The sequence below is a fragment of the Gopherus evgoodei genome, chromosome 4, assembly GCF_007399415.2.
Source record: "Gopherus evgoodei ecotype Sinaloan lineage chromosome 4, rGopEvg1_v1.p, whole genome shotgun sequence".
Lineage (NCBI taxonomy): Eukaryota > Metazoa > Chordata > Testudines > Testudinidae > Gopherus > Gopherus evgoodei.
The window spans coordinates 90,066,149-90,093,184 of record NC_044325.1 but is presented as its reverse complement, the minus strand read 5'-3'; the positions used below and the strand labels follow the sequence as shown (position 1 = coordinate 90,093,184).

General features: G+C 39.6%; 1 protein-coding gene across 2 annotated transcripts in view; it reads right to left on the bottom strand.

Moving 5' to 3' along the window:
- The window catches only part of NELL1 (neural EGFL like 1), a 454,792-nt gene that overhangs the window by 9,278 nt on the left and 418,478 nt on the right, over positions 1–27,036 (bottom strand). Inside the window, exons 16-18 of one of the 2 annotated variants that reach the window (XM_030560164.1) lie at positions 25,982–26,122; positions 8,182–8,375; positions 1,824–2,000 (exon numbers count right to left, since the gene is read on the bottom strand). In XM_030560164.1, the coding sequence (XP_030416024.1) occupies positions 1,824–2,000; positions 8,182–8,375; positions 25,982–26,122 (512 nt within the window). The remainder of the gene's footprint in view (positions 1–1,823; positions 2,001–8,181; positions 8,376–25,981; positions 26,123–27,036) is intronic. The other variant, XM_030560165.1, reaches the window with a different exon arrangement.

The window sequence follows — 27,036 nt, the reverse complement described above, 5'->3', positions numbered from 1 at the left end:
CTCTTGGCCTTTTAATTATTGTTAACCCATCTATGAAATTAGCTAAGACCAGGAATCTTTCTGAAAACAAGATACTGCAACTGAGTTGTGCATACCTTGGAAATATACTGAAATATGTACCTGAAAAATCTGTTCCCTTTTCTTTCCTTATGGAAGCATTTAAAAAAACATCAGGAAAGTAAACTCAAAACCTCACTGAAGTAAAGTGTTTGCAGTACTCCAACAAAGCACTGGTGATTCAGTTTGCAGGACAAAACTTTGTATGTTATAACTCAATCCATTATGCCCAGAGGACTCTGAGTTCTCTAAACCAAGGACAGAGCAAATGTTTCAAATAAAAAATGGTCTTTTTTTAAAAAAAATATTATATTAATATAAAAAAAGTGGAGAAATAATAAATTTTATTTTTTATGGCAATTGGGAATGAAAAGGGTAACCTGTTGTTTTTTTTGGTTTTTAGTCTGTATGTTTGGGTGGTCTTTTCCAGTTTTCTTCATCCTTTCCTTTTGCATTAGGTTACTATTCATCTGTATTCTCTTTTATTGTTTTTCAATGGTAGTTTATAGGACTTGTTGTTTTATTCGTGCACTGCCAGTTTTAATAGGGAAGAGCAGTCACATGGTTGGATTTTTTTCAAAATGAAATATTTTACACAAGAACGGCCATGCTGGGTCACACCAAAGGTCCATCTAGCCTAGTCTTTTGACTGTGGCAAATGCCAGGTGCTTCAGAGGGAATGAACAGAATAGGGCAATCATCAAGTAATCTATCCCCTGTTGTCCATGCCCAGCTTCTGGCAGCCACAGGTTTAGGGTAAGCCAGAGTACAGGGTTGCATCCCTGACCATCTTATCTAATAGCCATTGAAGGACTATCCTCCATGAACTTAAGTATTCTTTTTTTAAACACAGTTATACTTTTGGTCTTCATGTCATCTCGTGGCAAAGAGTTCCATGGGTTGACTGTGTTGTGTGAAGAAGTGCTTTCTTTCTTTCTTTTGTTTTTAAACCTGTTGCCTATTAATTTCATTCAGTGACCTCGAGTTCTTGTGTTATGTGAAGGAGTAAATAATACTTCCTTATTCACTTTCTCCACACTAGTCAAGATTTTAGAGACTTCTATCATATCACCCCTTTGTCATCTCCTTTCCAAGCTGAAAAATCCTGGTCTTTTTAATTGCTCCTCATATGGAAGCTGTTCCATACTCCTAATAATTTTTGTTGCCCTTCTCTATACTTTTTCAAACTCCAATACATCTTTTTTCAGTTAGGGCAACCAGATCAGCACACAGTATGCAAGATGTGAGTATACCATGGATTTATAGAGAGGCATTATGATATTTTCTGTCTCGTTATCTATCCCTTTCTTAATGGTTCTTAACATTCTGTTCGCTTTTTTGACTGCCGCTGCACGCTGAGCAGATGTTTTCAGAGAACTATCCATAATGACTCCAAGATCTCTTTCTTGAGCGGTAACAGCTAATTTAGACCCCATCAAAAGCCATCAACTTCAAAATGAAAAAATCCCAATATAAATTCTGCAATTGAGAAAAGCATCAATCTTTTTTCACACGCAACAAAATGGAAACAGTTTCAAAATTTTCAAGCTTTCTGTGAAATTTGTTTGTGTTTGTTGTCCAGGTCTATTTACACAGAGCTGAGAAGTGGTCTGCCAATATTCTGACTGACCTTGCTTCTGACGTGTGACTTTGAGTCTTTTAAAATCACTTTAATATGTCAAATAGTGGAAGGGAGGAGAAGATAGGGTTAATAATGTCATAATATAAAGTATGTTGCTGTAATCAAAATCTATTTATTTCCATACCAGACAATGGCACTGCTGACAGCTGTAGGTCCAGTTGTCCCCACTACGATACACCTTATGACCATTTTGGTCTAAACACTGACTGGTCACTCTTGTGTCACACTCTGGGCAGCAAAAGAGATCAACGCTGGGGTTCTGACAATCGCAAGCTGTTCGCCGGCAAAATATCTTCCCGTTCTGTAGAAAACAAATTGTCACTGATATCAAGCAAGTGGTAAATAGAAGAGGACTATCAGATGACTAGGAAAGGGCATCAGAGATAGCAAAGCAGGTATTGGTATTTCAGGGAAGATACTGCAGATTACCTAAGGAATTTGAAGTTATTCTTGTAGGGCCCAATCCTCCAATAAATGAGCCTCTCTAGCTCCCATTGTTGTAAAAATCACTCCACTGATACTAGTGGACATTTAGTTATCTGTAGAGTTTCTTTTTTTTAACCAGTATCCTCTGAGGCTGAGAAAAATGTTACTGTGTGCCCTCTTGTTCCTAACCCACTAGATTAAAAGAAAATGAACAGCTTCTCGGGTTCAGATGAAATGAAGTTATCTCATCAATTTTATGAATGAAATCTCCAAATAGTTACCTCTTTTTCTAGCACGTATCAGAACAATAGTTTTCTTTGCACTGTCTTTTGAATAACTGTGTGATTGTCAAGAAAATTTTATATAAATTGAAACCGTGCAGGTGGCCTGATAAATTTAATAGGAACACACTACGTTAGAAACTCAGTGAAAGCCAGTATTGTCAAAGGAACTTAATACAGCAAAATCATAGTGGCATTAAGTATTCCTTAATCTTAATTTATCTCCAGTTATATGCTACATCTGGACCTTCCATTTATCAGACAAAAACTACTCATCCACAACATATCACATTGCATAATGATCTGGAGTCATTCATTGAAGAAGTATTTTTATTCTACAGATTCCCTAAAATATGATTTTCCTATTTCAGGTGCTAAGTATTTACACATACTGTGATGTATTCAGATAAATACCGTTAATCAGAATGATCATACTAAACATGGCAATGTCTTCTGAATGTAAAATGGAGAGGACATATCCATTTGGTGCAAAATTCTAATTCTAGTGATGAAAATTGTAGGGATAACTGTGTTATAAATTATACCCTTCATTATAGGTGAGTCAATACATTGTTACTCTATATACAGAATGAGAAACTGAAATCCTAGTTTACAACGAAGAGTGCTATTGAAAAGTTTTTATTTTAATTAGACTATTGATTTGTTCAGTTCTTACTCATGCAAAGTTTTAATCACAGGCAAGGAAAAGCATGGCTGAGTAAGGAATGAGGGCCAGATCTTGCTCTGAGTTACACTAGTTTAATTCCTGAGTAAATTCATTAAGTTACTCTGAATTAAGTTACTGAATAACAGCTGTAGGGCTGTACCTGAACTAAGCAGAAATACAAACATCCACTAATAATGCCACATTCACACATCATGCTTATAAGTAAAAGGAGCTTTCCTAGAGTGGGATATTACAGAACTGACTAATCAGAGTATTTTTTAAATCAGCCCCCATAATTATTGTAAGGGGTAATTACTAAGACAATTGGGGATAAGCCAAAATGGATTTCTCCACATACAGGTTGAATAGCCTAAATAGCCAAAATGACATTAAGTTGTGGTGGCAGTTGCTTAGATTTTTCTGTATTCATAAGTTTTAATTTGTAAACAAAAATCCAATAAAACAAAACCAAACTTTTCTGCAAAGCAATGCACAGAACACTAGCGGCAAGGAATCATAATACTTATCTTAGCTAATGACACTGCAGGTGTTCAATAATATTCCTGAAATGATTAGCATATTACATTTGATTGCAGGAATAATTAAAATTGCTTATTATGTGCAACAAAAAAAACCCCAACATCAGGTCACTGAAGCATGGAAAAGTAGAGAGCATAACACCTATAAAATGCTGGACTCAATTGTTTTTTCCACCAACAGTGCACAGGGCTAGATTGTCACATCCCTTACTCAGCAATGCAGGGTAGTATGAAGAAGTAGTGCTTTCTCTCTTACTTGCTGCTGAGCTTGTCACTCCACCTGTATGGAAGAGAGCAGGGTCTATTTATTTAATATTCCAGAGAGCAAATGTTAGGGAGAGCAGGAGGAGTTCTGATTCCATTCCCCAATCAGATTTGCTGGCCAGAGCAGCAAGCTAGATACAGGGTGGCAAAAGGAATAAATTATTTCAGGAAAAGGAGAGAAGTCATCTCCTCCCTCCCTAGAGCAAGTGAGTAACAGACATGGAGCTGTGAGTCTCAGAGGAGGAGGAATTATGATTATCTGACCTATGTGCTACCCCGCACTCAGAGAGATTGTAAAGTTACAATCTTGCCTAAGCATTCCAACATGATGACTGGCTCCATACATTCAGGGATGTGCAGGCCCTCTATGTGACTTGGAGGTAGTGACAGTGACAAATAATTTCACCATCTGAATGTGGGAGTTCTGATTAAAAACTGCTAGCAATAACCCGTCCATCCTGTTCAGAATTGCATCCTTTTGCCTTCAGATTATTTTCAAAATTACCCCTTATTTGGTAACAGCGCTGGTGGTTCTGTGCTACTTACGACTCCTGCATTCCTTAGAGAAGTAACTAACCTTTTACCATTGCCGTCACTCTATCTATTTCAGAAGACTGATAATGTTTCATGATTCTGCTGGAGAGCCTTTGATAATAACACCAACTACTTCCCTCCTCATTCTTTTCAACATCACATGTTTTGTTTGCAACCTTGTTAGGCCTCATGCTTTGCAGAAAGCATTTTGATTCCCATGATGCTATGACACAAAGGCTACAGCTACACTTGGAGCTGGGAGAGCAGTTCCCAACTCGAATACACGTACTCATGCTAGCTTTCATTGAGCTACTGTGCTAAAATCAGTAGTGCAGATGTGGTAGCATGGGCAGCCACTCCAAGTATGTACTCATGAGATGCAGGCAGATTGTACTTGGAGTGGCTAGTCCATGCCACCTCTCGCTGCTGCCCATGCTACAATAGCTATGCTAGTATTTTCAGCATGCTAGTTCAAGCAGAGCTAGCACAGGTCTGTCTGCGCAAGGTGAGAATCATGACACCATCTCCAAGTTAAAAAGCCTCTTCACATGCAGCATTCCACTTACTTCTTTGGAATTCTAATTCTAATAGCTACCGCTGCTCCTTGGAGGTTGTTTAATTATGCCAGCGGGAGAGCTCTCTCCCATTGCCATAGAGCAGCTACATGAGACACCTTACAGTGGTGCAGTCTAAGGTTTGTAACCATCAGAAGAGTGAAGTTCTGGAACAGCCTTCCAAAGGAAGCAGTGAGAGGGCAAAAAACCTTCCTGGCTGTGAGACTAAGCTTGATAAGTTTATGGAGGGGATGGTATGATGAGACTACCTATAATGGCATGTAGCTGATCTGCGACTGCTAGCAGCAAATATCTCCAGTGACTGGTGATGGGACACCTCCCCAGCTCTGAGTTACTACAGTTACTACAGTGAATTCTTTCCCAGGTTTCTGGCTGGTGGGTCTTGCCCACATGCTGAGGATATAACCATCACCATATTTGGGATCGCGAAGGAATTTTCTTCCGGTCAGATTGGCAGACACCCTGAGTTTTTTTTTACTTTCCTCTGCAGCATGGGGCATGGGTCATTTGCAGGTTCTAACTAGTGTAAATGGTGAATTACCTATAACTTTAAATCATGATTTGAGGACTTCAGCAACTCAGCCAGAGGTTAGGGGTCTATTACAGGAGTGGGTGGGTGAGGTTCTGTGGCCTGCAATGTGCAGGTGGTCAGATTAGATGATCACAATGGTTCCTTCTACCTTTAAATCTGAGTCAGGGATAGAATCTAACTACTACACTGTTGTAATCTAACTACTACATTGCACTCTCTAAAGTGGATACACTTTCACTCAGAGTTCCATCCCACCCCTTCTGGAACTATGCTTGTCCTTCTCACTTGCAAAAATTGTATATTCTTTCTCTTTTAGGGAAGGTAGAAGTATATGCATATGAAGAAACAATTGAAATATATAATTCCAACCTGGCTGCTTTATTCACAAAATGCCAGAACAACAAACCACGATTAAAAAACACAAGTCTCTGCAAGTCCTGTATAGTAATTCTCATAAGATGCACTTGGAGAAGGCAAAGCAATCTACTTCAGGCTACTTTGTTAATTATTGCATTCAACTAATTAAGCTTTATGAATTTTTAATGTTTTTATAAATTTTGTCCTCATGGAACAAATATGATTGCAAGGGATTATCTACCATATTATGTTTAAGTGCTACCGTAATCCCTTGTCTTTCACTTTAAAAAAAAATATATCCCCTCAGGCCCAGGATGAGCAGGAATGGCTTCTGAGGGATAGCTCAGTGGTTTGAGCATTGGCCTGCTAAACCCAGCGTTGTAAGTTCAATTCTTGAGGGGGCCATTTAGGGATCTGGGCAAAAATCTGTGTAGGGATTGGGCCTGCTTTGAGCAGGGGGATGGACTAGATGATCTCCTGAGGTCCCTTCCGTCTATGAGTCTGATACAATTATTAATGTTGGATCGTATCTCACTCCTTGAATAGCCCCACTGAAGTCAAGTCAATGGGGCTACTTGTGGAATTAGAAGCTGGTTCACTGAAGTCAATGACATAATTCTTATAGCCTTTACTATGAATAGCATGTCTTTTCTTGAATGAAGAATTTTATGTTAGTTTTAATATAAGCCAGACTTGCAAAAGTATCATGGAAATGTACCAGGTTACGGACAAAATTTATGCACCTGACCTTTTAAACAATTATTTAATGATTTTGGGGATTTTAGTCATATATACAAAACAATAATTTGCTTGTTCTGGGCAAAACAAGTGAGTAGCATTTTTCAAAACTCAGATAAACACATGTAAAAGAAATAATATAGTTGGCCGTATCCTGTCCCTCATCCCACTCCCCTAGATTGTAAGATTGGATGACCCCCAAGTGCAGGACACGCAGAGGGATTCCACACTGCTTAAATGTTGTGGCAGCTGTCTCTGTGACAGCAGTCAACAGGTGAAGTCATGGCTAATGGGTCTGAGATTTTGCAGATTCACTGACCAATCCTTGGTGTATTGGGAGCAAAGTGGCTGCTATTGCAACCTATGGGCTTAAAGAGCCTTTGAAGTGGTGCTCTGTGTACTAGCAGGGAGGAACCACGGAGACCCCCTTAAAGTGGCTTTGAGCAAGGGTCCAGGATTTGGCTCCTGAAAATAAAGCAAATCCTGAAATAAAATAGAGTGCAAATATTAAAGAAGAAAGAAATGAGAGTGAGAGAAGAAGATATAAAGAAAAAAAATAAAATAAGGAGGAACAATGGCTACATAATATGCCACTATCTACAAGCTGGTCACATCACATATTTTCAAATACTAAGAGGAACTCGGCATAAGAAATAGTCACAGTGAGAACATGACAAATAAAGCATAAATTACAAGACTAAGATGAAAATACTAATCGTTAAAACTCTACAAAGGCTGACCAGATGTCTCCACGTATATTAAGCTGTTCATTACAGTGATAGGAAATCCTTCCATGGAACCAGACATTCTCTACGATTACAATACAAACTCACTATATATTCAACAGAGCTGCATATGTCCACTCCTGAAGGGAGGGATTTGTACAGTGTCTGGCACTGCTATGCGTAATTAACGGTGTTAATCTGACCATGTTTCCATTCTAACCTAAAACAAACAGCAGTGAATTCTGAGTGTTGTATTGATTCTGATGGCCTGATCCACCACTATGCTACTCTAGTTTTATGGGAGTTAAAAGCCTCCTTATAACTTCCAACAAATTGGCACACAGACCCTCACCAGCAGGAGCAATATTCAATTTCTACCCCCCTTTCCAACATATTTCCAGTGGGCCATATTCTGATCTCACCTATACTTATACAAGGGATCAGTCTTATTTCTACTGTAGCCAATAGGATTGTGACCATTGACTTCAGCGGTCACATAGATTTATACAAGTATAACTAAGATATGAATCCGGTTCTGAATGTCTCTCTAAAACCAGATTTACATTTATGAAACTCCACTGACATCAGTGGAATTACTCCTCTCTTAGACCAATGTAAATGAAGAGAAACAGGCCCAATACCTTTTAACCTAAGTTTCCTAGAGGTCTGGTTAAGTCAAAACAGGATTGCTACCAAATCAGAATAAACCTTATTTCTGAAGTGGATTTACTTCGGTTATGACTAGCTTCCGCAAAAGTATACAAGAATCAAAGCTCAGCTTCTTCACAGAAGGAAAACACTAGAAAATCTAAGAAAACACAAATGCAGGCCTCGTAGAACTCACCTTACAGGAACAAACAGAGCACCTATCTTCCTTCAGCGTCCACACCTGACCATTCCGCTTCAAGCCACCTTCATGTGGGCAGTCACCAGTGCAAGATGGTCCTGAGGGACACAGACAGTCAAAACCTCCTGCCAAGTTCACGCAGGCTGAATCGTTCCAACAGGTGTGGGTCCTTAAGGCACATTCATCAATATCTGCAAAACACAACCAGTTTATACTGCTAATCTTGGTTTCAAGTGAGAAATTGTACCATGGAATTTATGATTGAATAGATACTGCTTGTCTGTCTTGGTGGTGCGAGAGTATGAAACACAGAATTTAGGCTTATTAAACCTGTACCGTATGCTTAACTGTAAAAGCTGACATTCCTATTGGGGCTAAATAGCAATGACAAACTTGATTGGCCAGGCAAGGTGTAAAGTGATCTCCCAGTGATCAGGAGCAAGTGGACAATTAGAGTGACTCTGCAATTAGGCCACATTCTGGTCTGAGTTTTAGACTGAATTAGAAAGACACAATTCTTCATAAGCTCCGAGCATGATCTAAGCTTCCCCCTACTAAAGGCAATCAATCACAGTCTTTGGCCACAGAGGAGGAGGAGGAGGAAGGGAATAAAAGGAAAGAAATCAGAGGTACTTTATATAGAAAAGAAATCCTAGAGCTCCCAAGCTATACAAAGCCATGCTGTAAAAGCAAGTTTGAGCAAGGCAACAGGGAATTTAGCATAAACAAAATCTGGAGAAAGCACCTATTTTTCACTGATGACTTTAAACTACCAAACCACTTAATGCTGGAGGAGAAGTGAAATATTGTATCTAATTGAAATTGCTGGGGACATGCTGATAGACAGAATCTAATTATTCCAAGTTGTAATGTGCCCAGGAGATCTCTTGGAGACAAGGCTATGAGATCTTTGAGTTAAGCGCAATCTGGAAAATAGGCATGTTTCTCCAGCAGATCTTTCGAGCAGTATTTAAGATGAGATAGACAGAATTTCCAACTAAAATGCAATTGAATAGATTGGCCCTGTTTTCATACTGTATATAACTGCCAAAAAGCTTAACCACATTGCAGCACAAAGTTTTGGATTTGGATGAGATGAAGCATTTTATATACATATACATGTGAAATACATTTTGTGTATGTACATACACACATGTAAATATGAATGGGAATAGATGATCAAATCTTACACAGTGCTTTTTTCATTCTGAAGAATTCTAAAGCTCTTTTGTATAAAACTTTACATAACACACCGCAGAATCACTACACTTCTGGGCTGAAATATGGCAACTGTTTTATTATATGCAGCACCACTAGACAAGAGTTTAGGAAAAGAAGTGATTGATATAATATGCATTTGAAACTGCTGAGGGAATTTACGTAAGGAACCTAAGCTAATCTAGAATTTGGCCAGGATAATAGGGCTAATGACGATACTTCTATGGCAAGTATCATCTGATCTTTAATGACCTCCACAAGCAGTCAGGACCCTGGTTTACATTTTATCCCAAAGAAGCATTTCTGTAAGCATGGTATCCTCTCAAACACAAAGAGTACAGAGTCAGTTCTAACTCAGAAATTAGACTGTTAGCTACTCCATCGCCAACAGTACTTCCGACATCAACCTGGTTTTCTTTTGAGTAAAACCTTCCTAGAGAGGAACAGTGATCCAGTGGTTAGGAAACTAGCCTAGGATTTGGCAGACTGGGTTCAATTCTCTGCTCTGCCACAGACTTCCTTTGTGACCTTGGGCAAGTCAGTTAGACCTTCTGGTCCCCATCTTTAAGTGGTCCTTTCCTACCTCATAGGGGTGTTGTGAAGATAAAAAAGGTGAAGCAGAGAGTTAGTCAGGTCTGAGAGGGGTGTCTCTAAGGCTATGTCTACACTGCCAATTGAATGATAAAACTTTTGTCATTCAGAGGTGTTAACCCGCACTCCACCCCCTGAAGAAAAAAGTTTTTCTGGTGACAAGTGCCAGTGTGAACAGTGCTCTGTTAGCTGGAGCGCTCTCCTGCCAACAATGCAAATGCTGCTCTTTGGGGGTGGAAGCTTTTGAGCAACAGGAGAGCCAACAAACAGCAACTACACTGCACAATTTCTAGTGGCACAGCTTTAGTGACACAACCATGTAGCTAAAAGCTGTGTAGTGTAGACATGGCTTGATATGGCAACACCCATTGTTTCATGTTCTGTGTGTGTGTGTGTGTGTGTGTGTGTGTGTGTGTGTGTGTGTGTGTGTGTGTGTGTGTGTGTGTGTGTGTGTGTTTCTATGTATTTTCCACTGTTTGCATCCAATAAAGTGGGTTTTAGCCCACGAAAGCTTATGCTCAATAAATTTGTTAGTCTCAAAGGTGCCACAAGTACTCCCATTCTTCTTGCTCAGCAGTATTCCTAATGGCACAGTTCAGCCTTTAGACTTCTCTGGCACTGATATATTTTGCTGCCTCATCTCTGATAAAGCAACTAGCTATAATTTGACTTTTGGGGGGGAGTATCTCATGTCCCCACCCTTACCCCCCTTAGTGTTTGCCCCATTCTTCATATAATAAAGGAAACCACCTGGAAGAGCCACTACAGGTTATGGAAAAGGGACTTTATGAATGAAAAACAAATCTTGTGTCCCATTACTTCTCAGGTGACAGAGTACCATGAAAAGAAAAAGACAAAAGGACAAGAAAAAGAAAAAAAACAAATTGTGACATAAATTGGGCCATGAATAAGCTGATACTGAATCAGTGATTTTAATGGAAGACAATAACCAATTAGCTACAATGGGTCTGAGAGCATTCCTGAAAAAGCCTCTCTTCTACTTGTCTCTTCGGTGCTTGACCTTGTATTTTGTCTTGAAAATAAATGTGACATACTCTGCCTTTGGTGATTTCACATTTAATAGATGCAAGCATTGTCAATATTTTCTTCCCAACAATGTTAAGACCTCCCTGAATAGCACATATAATATGCATCAGGATTAGAGTGCCGATTAGAAGAGTACCTTTTACTGTTCAAAACTAAAAGGATTTCACAGATGAATATAGAGCCATATTGCCTACAGAGTTCCATGCAACTGCTTTACTTATGACACAGAAATCTAATTCTGCTTCCATGCAATTTAACAGATTTATGGAAAGCCAGATGTTAGCAATTATGGAAACTGACATTATTCATATTCTCAGTACTACAGACCTGTTTGCACTGAACAAAGCCAACTTAATCTATTATATATGTCCAAAAGGGAAGAAGTACTCTATTTACATATTGCAACTGTTGTTCTCTGCTGAGTGCACATAAAGACGATGCCCTACCGAGAGTTGCCCAAACTAGCAAGCAGGCCATTCATGACAAAAGAACCAATCAAGAAAAAGCCAAGCAACATATTTTCTGCGTAAGCCTCTAATCATTGCTCAGTTCATTTTTCTTTCTTAATGCAAATGATGGTTCCCTATTATTTTATTGCATTTATTATTTAAATGTTTTTGTCAATAATCAAATATAAAAAGCTTAGAAGTTGCATCCATTCGATAGCTGAACTTTTAATAGAACTAATTTTCTCAGAACATCCCTGTGGCAGTTTTCTCTTGTTGCCAACTGTGTTTCTGAGCATCTGAATAAACCATCCACATTGCCAATAACTTCAGAAAAAAAAAGTTTTAAGCTTAATTTGATATTCTCATTTTTGCACCACTGGACATTAAATTGTGAGGGTTTTGTAAACAGATGAAGGGCCTGGTTCCAAACTCACTTATCTCACTACAGCTATTCCATTATAAATGAGAGCAAATGGAATTACTCAGGTATAAATGAGTAATTGAATACATAGTAAAAGAACAGAGAGAGTCAATTTTAAAATATGGAAGAAAATAATCCATATTTACCACTAAATGAGCTTACAAGAGTGGCTTTGCTGGGATAGCCATAGGAAAGTGGACTGAATTCTCCATTATAATGAATTGGCTCTGCCTTGGATATTGCAGCAATTTAAAGTCATTTTATGATGTCCAAGTCATACTTAGCTCAAATAATTTGTTGAGTGACAATGCTGTAGAAAAGTTAGCCCAATTTACAGGCCTAAATATTACAATATACAACTTCAAGTATGTGAATCTAAAATTAAGTAATAAATGATATCACAAGTCTCATATATCATCTCTATCATTATCACAGAAATCCTAGCTTGACTCAAACTGAGAATATCTGATAAATGCCAACATATCACCACCCACTTAGTGAAACCAACTGCTATTTTCTCTGTTAGCAACCATAAAGGTTCTGGGAAGGCGATCAGTTAAGAGTTGAGAACTCTGTTAATTATGCATGAGGCACTGTTGTGCAGAAGTTACTCTTTCCCAGCCATAGCAGCTCTATGTGGTGGTACCGAAGTAAAAACTTGTTTGTTAATAAAGCTAGGCAGCTATAATTGAAGAGGCAGGTACTATATACAAAGCAGCAAACCTGCTTAGCCCCTTTCTGATTAGAACAACACTGGCAGTTATCTTCGCTTCTTGGGACAAATTCATTGAGGGTCCACTGAAGGAAGTGAGATTAACTACCATCTTTCTCCTCTGGATATGTCTAATTCATTTACAGAAAACACTTGAGGCCTGCTTAAGCAGTATCTTACACAGATTTCAGTGGGAGAACTTGTGGAGTAAGTTACTACTCAATATGAGTAAGGGTGGCACAATCACTGCTCCCCTCAACAAATGCACATAATGCCAAATTGAGGTAGCATGGGAATAGATCCTTCAGTGGCTTGCTTACTTGCAATCTTTGTATTAGATTGTACCACAAGGACACAACCTATGTTAAGGGGTGACAAGAGTACTGCAGAGAACTAATGACCATCAGAAATGTCACCACCTTCTACTCCAAATGCAAGCCATGCTTCTTTGACCTTGCCTTCTCTAACTTAAATACATAGGAACATTACTTTTAAAACAAATAAACTCCAACCAAAACAAAACAGTCCACTGTACACATAATTGTCCCTATGAGGAGAGGATGAGAGAGAGAATGAACCATGTGTGACAGATGTTTGTCACAGTGTTTCATGAATGTTTCTGAGGATACTATAGTGAGGAGGGCATATTAAGAACATATATAGATTAGGGAAGGATTCATTTATCAAAAACTGCAATTTCTGCCAGCTTCCCTCTTCCTTTAATGCAGATGTAATTTGCCTCAGGTATTACAAAAGTACCCATAGCCATTGTATTGTGGAAGGATGTGAACACCTAAAAGATAATAAGGTGGTAAGTAACAGTCAGCATGGATTTGTCAAGAACAAATCATGTCAAATTAACCTAATAGCTTTATTTGACCAGGTGACAGGCCTTGTGGATGGGGGGGAAGCAGTAGTATATCTTGACTTTAGTAAGGCTTTTGATACCGTCTCCTATGACTTTCTCATACACAAACTATGGAAATACAACCTAGATGAAGCTACTATAAGATGAGTGCATAACTGCTTGAAAAAACATTCCCAGAGAGTAGTTTTCAGTGGCTCACAGTCAAGATGGAAGGGTGTATCAGTTCTAGGTTTGGTTCTGTTCAGTATCTTCATCAGTTATTTAGAAAATGGCATAGAGAATACAGTTATAAAGTTTGTGGATGATACCAAGCAGGGAGGGGTTTCAAGTGCTTTAGAGGATAGGATTAAAATTCAAAATGATCTGGACAAACTAGAGAAATGAAGGAACAATCAATTACACTCCTACAAAATGGGAAATGACTGCCTATGAAAGAGTACTACAGAAGGGGATATGGGGGTCATGGTAGATCACAAGCTAAATGAGAGTCAACAGTGTAACACTGCTGCAAAATAAAAGCAAACATCATTCTGGGCTGTATTAGCAGGAGCGTTATAAGCAAGACAGAGAAGTAATTCTTCCGCTCTACTCCATGCTGATTGGGCCTCAGCTGGAGTGTTATGGTCAGTTCTGGGTGTCACATCTGAGAAAAGATGTGGACAAATTGGAGAAAATCCAGGAAGGAGCAATAAAATTGATTAAACATCTAGAAAATATGTACCTATGAGGTCAAGTACCAGAGGGTAGCCGTGTTAGTCTGGATCTGTAAAAGCAGCAAAGAATCCTGTGGCACCTTATAGACTAACAGACGTTTTGGAGCATGATTCTTTGCTGCCTGTACCTATGAGGGAAGCCTGAAAAACCTGGATTTCTTTAGTCTGGAGAAGAGAAGACTGAGAGGGGCATGATAACAGTTTTCAAGTACATAAAAGGTTGGTACAAGGAGGAGGGAGAAAAATTATTCTCCTTAACCTCTGAAGACAGGACAAGAAGCAATGGGCTTAAACTGCAGCAAGGACGATTTAGGTTGGACATCTGGAAAATCTTCCTGTCAGGGTTGTTAAACACGGGAATAAATCACCTTGAGAGGTTGTAGAATATCCATCCTTGGATATTCTTAAGAACACAGTAGACAAACACTTGTCAGGGATGGTCTAGATCAGTGTTTCCTAAGCTTGGGACAATGCTTGTTTAGGGAAAGCTCCTGGCAGGCCAGGCTGGTTTGTTTACCTACAGCGTCCGCAGGTTCAGCTGATTGTTGCTCCCGCTGGCTGTGGTTCGCTGCTCCAGGCCAATGGGAGCTGCTGGAAGCAGCGTGGGCTGAGGGACATACTGACCACGGCTTCCAGCAGCTCCCATTGGCCTGGAGCAGCGAACTGTGGCCAGTGGGAGCCGCGATCGGCCAGACCTGCAGAGGCGGCAGGTAAACAAACTGGCCCGGCCCACCAGAGGCTTTCCCTAGACAAGCGGCATCTCAAGTTTGGGAAACACTGGTCTAGATAATACTTAGTCTTGCCAAGAGTGCAGGGGACTGGTCTAGATGAGCTCTCGAGGTCCCTTCCAGTCCTTCGATTCTATTAATATACGCACCAACACAAGTTCATTAGCTTGTTTTCTTTGAAATATTAAACTGATCTCTTGCCACCAAACTTCAATTTTTTCTAAAGCATCTTGCAATGTGTGCATGTGAGTAGCGCGATACGGTTCTCTGATATCATGATAAACTGTCGCAGAAAAAAAAACCCTACTAGAGTGCGAATTTCAACTTTTATAGTCCATTAAAGCCACTAAAATATAATCTGATATGACAAATGTATGCTGGGCTTCCAACAAACGCATGTTCAAGTTAAAGCTGAACACTGTTCTGACCAAATTATTTTTCACAAGTAATTTGTCACTTTAGCACTTTATTTTCTATTCTTTTAAATCAAAATTAATGGAAGGTGCTTGTGGTTTAAAAGGGAATGACAAAAAAGATCTATTTTTACTTGGAAAAACTTTTTATCACTTTTATCCATAAAGGCCTAACAGCCTATTAAAAGAACAGTGTCAAGTATGTTAGGTTTAAAATGTAGGGTTTGCTTTAAAAAATCCTTATACAAATCCAGATATGACTAAAAGTGCTTACTGAAAAATTAATCTAAGAGCAGGGGTTTTTTTAGTGAAGAAGAATGAACCAGAAAAAGTAACTGTGAACAGAAAGTATGCATGACATCCATAAAGGAAACAAACAGGATAACTGTTGGAAACAATTTTAAAAATCTGCTACACTTTTCAGTCTTTCAATCTAAGGTCTTACTGCACCAGAAGTAAAAACATTTTTTAAACACATGGGGTCTTATTCACAAGCCAGCCGTGGCTCCTTATTATCAGTCTGGTGATACAGAGCAGCTATAAAACCCTCCCTCCATCAAGTCCTCCCTTAGAGGGGAATTCTCCAGTTACTCAAGCCACTATATGGGCTGTCTCAAGGATGTGGATGGGGCAACCCTAAGTCCTGGCAATCTCCAGTTGCTGAAACAAACTCTGGTCATTGGCAGTCAGTACAAAATACAATAGCTTGAGGTTGCTTTTTTTTACCCTGGGGGACTTGCTCAGATAGCAAGCATGAAGGTGTCGGGCTGGCTTATAGCCATGTTTACTTCCACACCGATCTTGAAACAAGCAAAGCTTGGCCAGAGTACAGAATCTACTCTGTGAATTTTGTCATGGCAGAGTCTCTAAGGAATTTTGAGATAGATACATGTAAGATACAAAACTTGCCTAACAAAAAACTTTCGTTTCAGCTCTTGTTGTGAAAAGTGCCATTGGTTCAAATGGGATTTAAATCATGAGTTCTACCTAACCCTCAAGCAGATTTTCCTTAGCTATTCTATATTCTACTAAGAAATTTCTACAGTAAAGTGATTGATCATTCAGGAGTCAGGTAGCTGGTGCTAAATGTACGGTAATGCCAAGGCACTTCAGATACTGAAAAAGAAAGTAGACAAAGGAAGCTTGCTTCTGAGATTTTATGTAGGTTAAGTGACAATTCTGTGATAGCATCAGGAGTACTGAGGCATAAGTTAGCCTCACTGAATGAGTGAGAGGTTGTCTCTTGATATTTATGAAGTGAGCTATGGTTATTCATAGTTTACCTGCAGCAGACATGGACTCCAATATTACAAGCATGACAATACAGTAAGTTCTAAAGGTTTTTCTTGGATATCTATTCAGCTTATTGTTTTTGTATCTGGTTCAAACTCACCCCATCTAACAGTACAGAAGTGACAAAAGAGAAATTCAGCATGTGGGAGGATTTTCAAAAGAAATCTTTTGCACAGAAAGCTTTTTTTCTTCTTTTGTTTTCAAATCTACACACTGGCTAAGAGAATGCTGCAGCATGCTATACATTAGAGCTACACTAATCAAATTTCAAACCCTGGATTTGAAGCATTCTTGCACCCAGAATATGCTAAATTCTGACTAACATGAGTTGAGATTTCTCTTAGAGCTGGAAAGCCAGTGATTCTTCCTGTTCCCTAGATGGTCTCCCTCATTTTAACACAAGCCATCCCATCACTACAGCAAGGCCTGGCTCACACACCTCTTTAAGATTAAAATGACGGAATCCTGCAGTGTTCTGGTATAGTGAGTACGTTTATTGGGCTTTCCTAGGAGGTTGGAATTTATTCTGCTCAAACATGCAAGGGACCTGCTACAGGGGTTGGGTTGCTTCCAATGCTTGCAAGACAAATTGCAAGAGTGAGGCTCTGAACCACTTCAGGAAGTGAGTGTTCCAGCCTTTGAGCAGTCTTGCACTGGTGAGCAGCATTTTACGTACAGAAAATTGGGTAAAGATTAATCTGTATGGACTGGACTAATATCTTTTTTTATCTGACTCCACTAGACAGGTGTGTGTGGCCTGACAGGCATATGTTTCATTTAGTATAAAAACACCAGGACACAGTGTTGTCCTTTCAAAGTAGTAGCCATGTTAATCTGTATTTGCAAAAAGAACAGGAGTACTTATGGCACTTTAGAGACTAACAAATTTATTGTAGCATAAGCTTTCGTGGGCTACAGCTCACTTCATCGGATGCATGTAGTGGAAAATACAGAAGGAAAATACACACACACAGAGGGAGCATGAAACAATGGGTGTTACCATACACATTATAAGGAGAGTGATCAGTTAGGGTGAGCTGTTGTCAGCAGGAGAGAAAAAGAACTGTTTGTAGTGGTAATGAAAATGGCCCATTTCCAGCACTTGACAAGGAGATATAAGGAACTGCGGGGCGGCGGAGATAAGCATGGGGAAATAGTTTCACATTGTATAATGGCCCATCCACTCCCAGTCTTTATTCAAACCTTATTTAATGGTGTCCAATTTGCAAATTAATTCCAATTCAACAGTCTCTGGTTGGAGTCTGTTTTTGAAGTTTTTTTCTTGTAATATTGAGACTTTTAGGTCTGTAATTGAGTGGCCAGGGAGACTGAAGGTTCTCCAACTGGTTTTTGAATGTTACAATTCTTGATGTCTGATTTGTGTCCATTTCTTTTACGTAGAGACTGTCCAGTTTGGCCAATGTACATGGTAGAGGGGCATTGCTGGCACATGATGGCATATATTGTTGTCCTTGATTCACATTTCCTTGTTTTGGTGGTGGTAACAACAGAGGATGCCATTAAGTCGCCAATATTTACATACACTTGCCAGACAGCAGCATCTGATCTGTACTTAGGATAGCGAAATAGTGAAGGATGTCAAATACTTTTGTGTGGTAACTACTAAATGGCAAAACACACACAATATATCACATGAACATTCTTAACTCTCTGAATGGCCTTTCCATTAGTAAAGACCAGAAAGTAGAAGGTTCCCTACTTGTATAATTGCAGGATTTTTGATTGGGGAAATAAAACAACCCATCTGCTTTTGTTTTCAGAGTTCACTGTGGAAATCACACATCAAAGCAGCCATCATTTGCCCTGAACATGGTATTGTAAAAGGCATATAATATCATGCGCATGCTGGAACTGGAACTAAAAATAAAAATAAACTCTGCAATTCTGAGCTCCTTGCTGGTAGCCACCATTTTGTTAAAGTGACATCATTTGTGAGAATATCAGGATGGAAACATATTTCATTTTAATACTGATTTGGGATGAACTCTTAAGCTAGCCTGTAAAATCCAAACAAAAGAGAAAGTATGGATTTCTTCTGTGTTTTGTGGATCAGAAGACAGATAATCCACTCAAGAGATGGCTCAGCTCCATGGCCATCTGTCTACTACCATGAGGGAGAGGAGAGCAGAATAGAGAGCCCACACAGAGCATATCCATAATTGCAAATCCCCAAAAGGAGGCTTAAGCAGCAACAAGCAATCTCCCCTACTTCCCAATATTTAGCAGTAGCACTGGCTGTGTGACTGTGCACCAGGTACTGTCTGTTGGGGCTGAGGAATTCTTCCTTCTGCACTGTGAATTTTGAGTGAACTTTACTAAAGAAAAATTCTTGGGCTACTCTCTGTTCTCCAGGATTTGGCCCTCTGTGATGCAACACTGTTTATTCAACAGACTATTATTACTATTACTATTGATGTAATAGGCATCACAGAAACTTGATGGAATGACGACAATCAATGGGACATGGAAATACCAGCGTAAAAAATATACAGAACTGATAGAGTAGGTCACGCTGATGGAGTGGCACTATAAGTGAAAGAAAGTATAGTGTCAAATATAGTAAAAATCTTAAGTAAATCGAACAGTACTATAAAATCTCTATGGATAGAAATTCCATGCTTGAATAATAAGAGCATAGCAATTACCACCTGACCAGGATGGTGATGGTGACTGTGAAATACTCAAGGAGATTAGAGATGCCAAAAAACTCTCAGAAAACTCAATAATAAGCGGGGATTTGCAACTATGCCCATGTTGAATGGGTACTTGTCACATCAAGATGGGATGCAGATATAAAATTTCTAGACACCAGTAATGACTGCTTCATGGAACAGCTAGTCCTGGAACTCACAATAGAAGAAGCAATATTGATTTAGTCCTAAATGGAGCAAGGATTGGCTCCAATATTCACCAAGAGATTAATAAAGCTGAACTGGTTGGGAATAGTGACCGTAATTAAATTTAACATCCTTATAGGTGGGAAAATACAAAATAAACCCACCAGAGTAGCAGTTCATTTCTAAAAGGGAAACTACACAATAAATGTGGAAGCTAGTTAAAAGGAACAGTCATGAGAAGTGCCTGCATGCTGCATCAAATTATTTTAAAACACCATAGCAGAAGCTCAAGCTAATAGTATTCTCCAAATAAAAACAAAACAATAAGAGCAGCAAAAAAAATGCCATGATGGCTAAACCACTACATAAAAGAAGCAGTTAGTGGCAAAAGGCATCCTTGAAAAATTGGAAGTCAAACCCTAGTGAGGAAAATAGAAAGGAGCATCATCTCTGTAAAGAAAAGTATAATTAGGCCAAAAGAGAATTTGAAGAGCAACTAGCAAAAGACAAAAACTAACAGCAACAAATAGTTAAGTACATGAGAAGCAGAAAGCCTGCAAATCCATCAGTGGGGCTATTAGATGATAAAAGTGCTAAAGGAGCACTCAAGGAAGACAAGGCCACTGGGGAGAAGCTAAATGAATTCTTTGCATCAGTCTTCACTGCAGGGAATGTGAGGTTCCCACACCCAATACACCTGATATTTTTAGGTGGCAAATCTGAGGAACTGTCCCAGACTGATGCGTTGATAGAGGTGGCTTTGGAATATACTGATAAATTAAACAGTAATAAGATAGTAGTACCAGATGATATCAACATAAGAATTCTGAAGGAACTCAGATATGAAATTGTAGCACTACTAACTGTGGTATGTAACTTATTGCTTAAATCAGCTCCTGTATCAGATAACTAAAGGATAGCTAATGTAATGCAGATTTTAAAAAAAGGTTACAGAGGTGTTCCTGGCAATTACAGGCAGGTAAGCCTAATTTCAGTACCTGGCAAATCGATTGAAACTACAGTAAAGAACAGAATTTTCACACACAGAGATGAACATGATGTGCTGGGAAAGAGTAAACATAGCTTTTGTAATGGGAAATCATGCCTCACCATTATTAGAATTCTTTGAACGGGTTAACAAACATGTGGACAAGGGTGATACCATGGATATAGCATACTTGGACTTTCAGAAAGCTTTTGACAATGTCCCAAATCAAAGGCTCTTAAGTGAAATAATTAGCTATGAGATAAGAGGGAAGGTTCTCTCATGGATCAGTAATTATTTATAAGTTAGGAAACGAAGGGTAGGAATAAATGACCAGTTTTTAAGTACAGAGCAGTAAATAGCATGGTCCCCAAAGATCTGCATAGGGACCTGTGATGTTCATAATATTAATAAATTATGTGAAAACAATGGTGTGAACAATGAGGTGGAAAACTTTGCAGATGATACGTTACTCAAGATAATTAAGTCCAAAGGTGACTGTGAAGAGATAAAAAAGGAATCTCACAAATCTTCCTGACTGGAAAAGAAAATGACATGAAATTCAATGTTCATAAATACAAAGTAATGCACATTGGAAAACATAATCCCAAGTATACTTATAAAATGGTGGGGTCTAAATTAGCTGTTACCACTCGACAAAGATCATGGAGAGTTTTCTGAAAACATCTGCTCAGTGTGCAGCAGCAGCAGTCAAAAAAGCTAACAATGTTAGAAAAAATTAGGAAAATATCATAATGCCACTATATAAATCAATGAAATGCCCACATTTTGAATACTTCATGCAGTTTTGGTTGCCCCATCTCAAAAAAGATTAGAACTGGAAAAAGTACAGAGAAGGGCAAAACAAAACAAAAAACATCCAAGAATGATAAAGGGTATGGAACTGCTTCCATATGAGGAAAGATTAAAAAGATTGGGACTGCTCAATTTAGAAAAGAGATGACTAAGGGGGGGATTATGATAGAAGTCTATAAAATCATGAATGGTTTGGAAAAAATGAATAGGGAGTTTAAATAACGCAAGAACTAGGAGTCATCCGATGAAATTAATAGGCAGCAGGTTTAAAACAAACATAAGGAAGTACTTCTTCACACAACGCACAATCAACCTGTGGAACTTGTCGCCAACAGATATTGCGGAAGCCAAAAATACACCTAGGTTCAAAAAAGAATGGGTTCATCAATGACTATTAGTTAAGATGATCAGGGACATAATCTCATGCTATGGTTGTCCCTCAATCTCTGACTGCCAGAAGCTGACATTAGGGGATGGATTATGCAGTAATTACCCTGTTCCAGTCATTCCCTCTGAAGCATCTGATACTTGCCACTGTTGGAAGAGAGAATACTGAGCTAGATGGACCTTGAGTCTGACCCAGTATGGCCATTCTTAGATTCTTATGTTCTTAGATTAATCACAAAATATTTAAACACTGGACCAAATTCATCCCTGGAGTAACTCTACTGTGATTTTGGCCCACAATTTCTCATGCACATGGGACTGTAAAGCAAAGATAGTTGCTATGCAGATGAAACCTCTCTCATCTAGAATAAACAGCTTAATGACTCTGGCCTGGGCTCTAAATACTTTATCATGGAAATATGTTTATAAAGTGGTTCAAATCAGAGTTCAGGTAACGTGGCTTTAGTTTATCTTCAGCTGGAATGTGCTTGTAACATTCATGTTTCATTCACAGTATAATCATATTTTTTAAAAGAATTTAACAGTTTAATCTTTAAATGATCTACTTGAATAGCAGAATTCGCTGTTTAATTTCTAACTGTTAAACCAGTATAAAAGATGATCAGAAACTGGTTTGCTCTTTTTGGCTGTGGTGCTCAGCAGCAGATGGCTCAGAAAAGCTATTTAATTAAAAAAATCCCATCAATTTCACATTCCATTTCCTGCTTCCACATGGTGAGAAAAATGTCTCACCTCGTGAACTTCCAACACACTGTGCAGGTCAAAACAAGGGCAGTTTGCTTTGAAGAAAGCACACTGCTCTTCAATCTTCTAATATAGCATGGAATGCAACATTTTGGGCTCAGTTCTGCCCTTACTACATGAACACAACTCCCATCAACTGCAACTCAGACTACTGACTTTAGCAGGTAGTGCACCCATCTATAAAAGAGGAAATTGGACAATTCAAAATTGTGACAACACTGGACTAAATACATTTTTGGTGTAGACTGTAGAGAGTGGAATTACAATCATGGTTTGGTCCAAGGCCTTTATTACATTTGTTACCAGTGCTTACACAGCAGGATGGTAGGCACCTCTGAAATATCTGAGACAGGCAGGCATGAAAGAACTCTATAGATGTCCTTTATGCTTAGTACTCTTTGGGACCTTTTTGGGTTATTTCATATTGCTTTACTTTGTGATAAAATTAGACTGTCTCTGACACGCTCTTTTTACAATACTTAAATAAATAGAGCAGAATTTTAAATATCTAAGAATATGTTTGAGTATAAATGACTTTCATGTGGAATTGTATCTATTAAACCATGAAATGCTGTGAAATTAATTATTTTTGACACAACCACCCTCATGAAATTGACCATTGGGAATGCATACATTGCCTGGTAGAAAGAGTCTGTTTAGGACAAAGTATAAAAAGCTAATAAAATTTTGTTGGACAGTCTATAAAGTATTGCTTTTGAATTTTAATTGTAGATTTTTCTCTTAAATTATAGGCCCAGTCTTCCACCAAACTTCCACTAACTTTACTTAGCACAAAATCAGGCCCATTTTCTCTCAATAGACAACTGAAATTTTCATTTCTCATTTTTTATTAGCAGGGAGAACCTTCCCACTTGTGTATATGAAACAAAACCTCAAAATGCATTTACAGTGCAAAATAAAGATTTTAATGGTAAATATATACACTGCTACCCTGCTATAACGAGACTGGATATAACATGGGTTTGCATAGAGCGCAGTAGCAGCGGGGCTCTGGCGGCCCTTTATAGGGTCCAGGGCTCTGGCTGCTGAAGGGAGCCCTGGGCCCTTTACATCACTGCTGGAGCCCTGCCACCGTTACCCCGGGGCTCCGGCAGCGGGGCTTGGGCAGAGCTTTAAAGGGTCCGGGGCTTCGGCTGCTGCGGGGAGCCCTGGGCCCTTTAAGTCACCACCAGAGCCCTGCTGCTACTACCGTGGGGCTGTGGCAGCGGGGCTGGGCTGACGATTTAAAGGGCCTGGACTCCCCACATTGGCTGGAGCCCGGAGCTCTTTATGTCACCGCCGGAGCCCTGCTGCCACTACCCTGGGGCTGTGGGAGTGGGGCTCGCTGGCAATTTAAAGGGTCCGGGGCCCAGCTGCCGGAGCTGGATGTGGATGTGATATATCTTGACTTTAGCAAGGCTTTTGATATGGTCTCCCACAGTATTCTTGCCAGCAAGTTAAAGAAGTTTGGACTGGATGAATGGACTATAAGGTGGATGGAAAGCTGGCTAGACTGTCGGACTCAATGGATAGTGATCAACAGCTCGATGTTTAGTTGGCAGCCGGTATCAAGCGGAGTGCCCCAAGGGGTCAGTTTTATTCAACATCTTTATTAATGATCTGGATGATGGCATGAGTTGCACCATTAGCAAGTTAGCAGATGACACTAAGCTGTGAGGGAGAGGTTGATAATGCTGGAGGGTAGGGATAGGGTCCAGAGTGACCTAGACAAATTGTAGGATTGGGCCAAAAGAAATCTGATGAGGTTCAACAAGGACAAATGCTGAGTCCTGCACTTAGGACAGAAGAATCCCATGCACCGCTACAGACTAGGGACCGAAAGGCTAGGCAGCAGTTCTGCAGAAAAGGGATCTAGGGGTTATAATGGACGAGAAGATGGATATGAGTCAGCAGCGTGCCCTTGTTGCCAAGAAGGCCAATGGCATATTGGGCTGTATTAGTAGGAGCATTGCCAGCAGATCGAGGGAAGTGATTATTCTCCTCTATTCAACACTTGTGAGGCCACACCTGGAGTATTGCATCCAGTTTTGGTCCCCCCACTACAGAAGGAATGTGGACAAATTGGAGAAAGTCCAGCAGAGGGCAATGAAAATGATTAGGGGGTTGGGGCACATGATTTACGAGGAGAGGCTGAGGGAACTAGGTTTATTTAGTCTATAGAAGAGAAGAGTGAGGGGGGATTTGATAGCAGCCTTTAACTACCTGAAGGGAGAGTTCCAAAGAGGATGGACCTAGGCTGTTCTCGTGGCAGCAGATGATAGCACAAGAAGCAATGGTTTCAAGTTGCAGTGGGGGCGGTTTAGGTTGGATATTAGGAAACACTATTTCACTAGGAGGGTGGTGAAGCACTGGAATGTGTTACCTAGGGAGTTGGTGGAATTTCCATCCTTAGAGGTTGTTAAGGCCTGGCTTGACAAAGCCTTGCCTGGGATGATTTAGTTGTTGTTGGTCCTGCTTTGAGCAGGGGATTTTACTAGATGACCTCCTGAGGTCTCTTCCAACCCTAATATTCTATGAATCTATGAGCTTGGGAGCAGGGCCCAAGTTGTTTATTGGGTGTGAGATTTTTTTGTGGAGAAATCGCTACAAGGAACTATAGAAACTTACATTGTAGATTTTCCTAAGAACACAGTATTCAGAAGAATGCAATATAGCAGCTGGGGTATGTATGGCTGTCCTTGCCTCCCTGTCCTTTAGCCCAGATCTCATCAACACACTATCATATGGAGAGTCAGTGAAGAGTCATATCTAGGGCTGTGCAAAGGAAGTAACGTGGTGACAGAAGAGGAATGTTCTGCTCAATATCTGCTCTGTGGTGTTCCCACTGCTTGGCACCTTTACATGCAGTCTTGTGCCCCAGAAGTAAAGTGACCAAACCAAGTTTACACATAGTATATAAAAGTGGCAGAACCAGGACTTTATCCCTGGCATCTTGACTCCTGGTCCCCACTTTCAACACTAGATCACAGAGCCTAACAATAGAGTGGGATTCCTACACACTTTCAAAAATGTCTTCAATCTGTGTCTTTATGACCTTGTTCTCCAAATACAGTACGTACAGCATAGAAAGCATTTGAGGCCTAAAAATAAAACAAGATAAATACAAATGATAATACGCAATGAATAACACTGACTTATGATTAAGTGTGTTCCCAAATCTTTGTGCTGAAATCTGAAAGTGATGGTTCATATTCTGTAGCCTGTCACACTTGCAAAACAACCTACATGGGGCCCTGTTATTTACTTATGGTGATAAATGGCTAAGGACAGCAAGTCAGATGTTTGACCTCGGATTGTCGTATTCCACATAACCGTTCAGAAATGTGATGGTTCAGATCTCTTTTATCAATGTCTACATTGTATTACTAAGGACGCTGATGAGCTTAACAAATGGTTAATTACATCCTAATTTTTGCCTTAAATATAGTAACCATTCAGGACATGCTGTCTCAAATAGTCAGTGTATGACACCATGCAGAAGAAAAAAAAGCTCTATGCTGATCTTTGCTTACCAATACAGGAGTCCCCGGAAAGTGAGTAGGTTCCATTGTCATGGAAACCACTTCTGCACTCACAGTGGTACCACCCTGGGAGGTTAACACAGCGTGAATGGTTGTGACACTCAATGATCCCCTCTGCACACTCATCAATATCTGCCTCAGAGAAAAACACAAGCCAGCCAGGAAATTAATTTCCTTTGACACCAACATTTTAGATGCTTTTTTTTTTTTAAAGTCTTCCTTTAAAATATGGATTGTATTTTGTTATGGTTCCAAACACCAAACACACAGTTGGCTCAACAACAGCAAAAAACAACAATAAGTAGGACATCTGAAACATAAAAAGTAAATACAAATTTTACTATAATATGTAAATAAGCTGTTTTTATTCAGAGGTAAGGAACTATTTTTTCCATGTACATAAAACATTCTGAGGGAGATTCTCAACTGAGAATTTGCTCCGTATCTTTTTCTGAGAATCCTGAAGTATCGCTGTAGAATGAAAGATTAATTATCCAAAATAAAATATGAGATTATTCTTACTGCTGGTGGTGTTCTGAAGTGTTGTAGAAGTGGTGTACAATTCTGATCCTAAGGGCCCTACTCTATCACCATTACATGGAATATTATTTAATTATGAAAGTAGTCTTACTGGGTATGATCTTAATTCCACTAGGTCTGCTTTATACTAGTCCTCCAGCGCAGTGCAGACTTAAAATCATTGGATCCCCCCTCGGAGGATTCTCTTGGCATAGGGGAAATTCTCTGTTGGTGTAGGGCTGCTGTAGCGACTCCCATGATGCTTCTCCTGACCCCAAATATAGGTAGGATGGCCGGACAAAAAGAATCATGGCTGGGAAGCCTCTGAGACTGGCTGAAAGGTCCATGGCACTATTTTAACTTTCCCTGGGAACCAGATCAGGGCACTAGCTTGCCCAGGGACTGAGGAAAGCCCTCTGGGCCCTAGAGTTTGGCTGGACCAGACAGTCTGATGCAGTGAGAGCAAAGGTGATAGAAATGATCCCTAATCAGTGTTAATAATATGCCTAATCTCCAAACTGGGCATC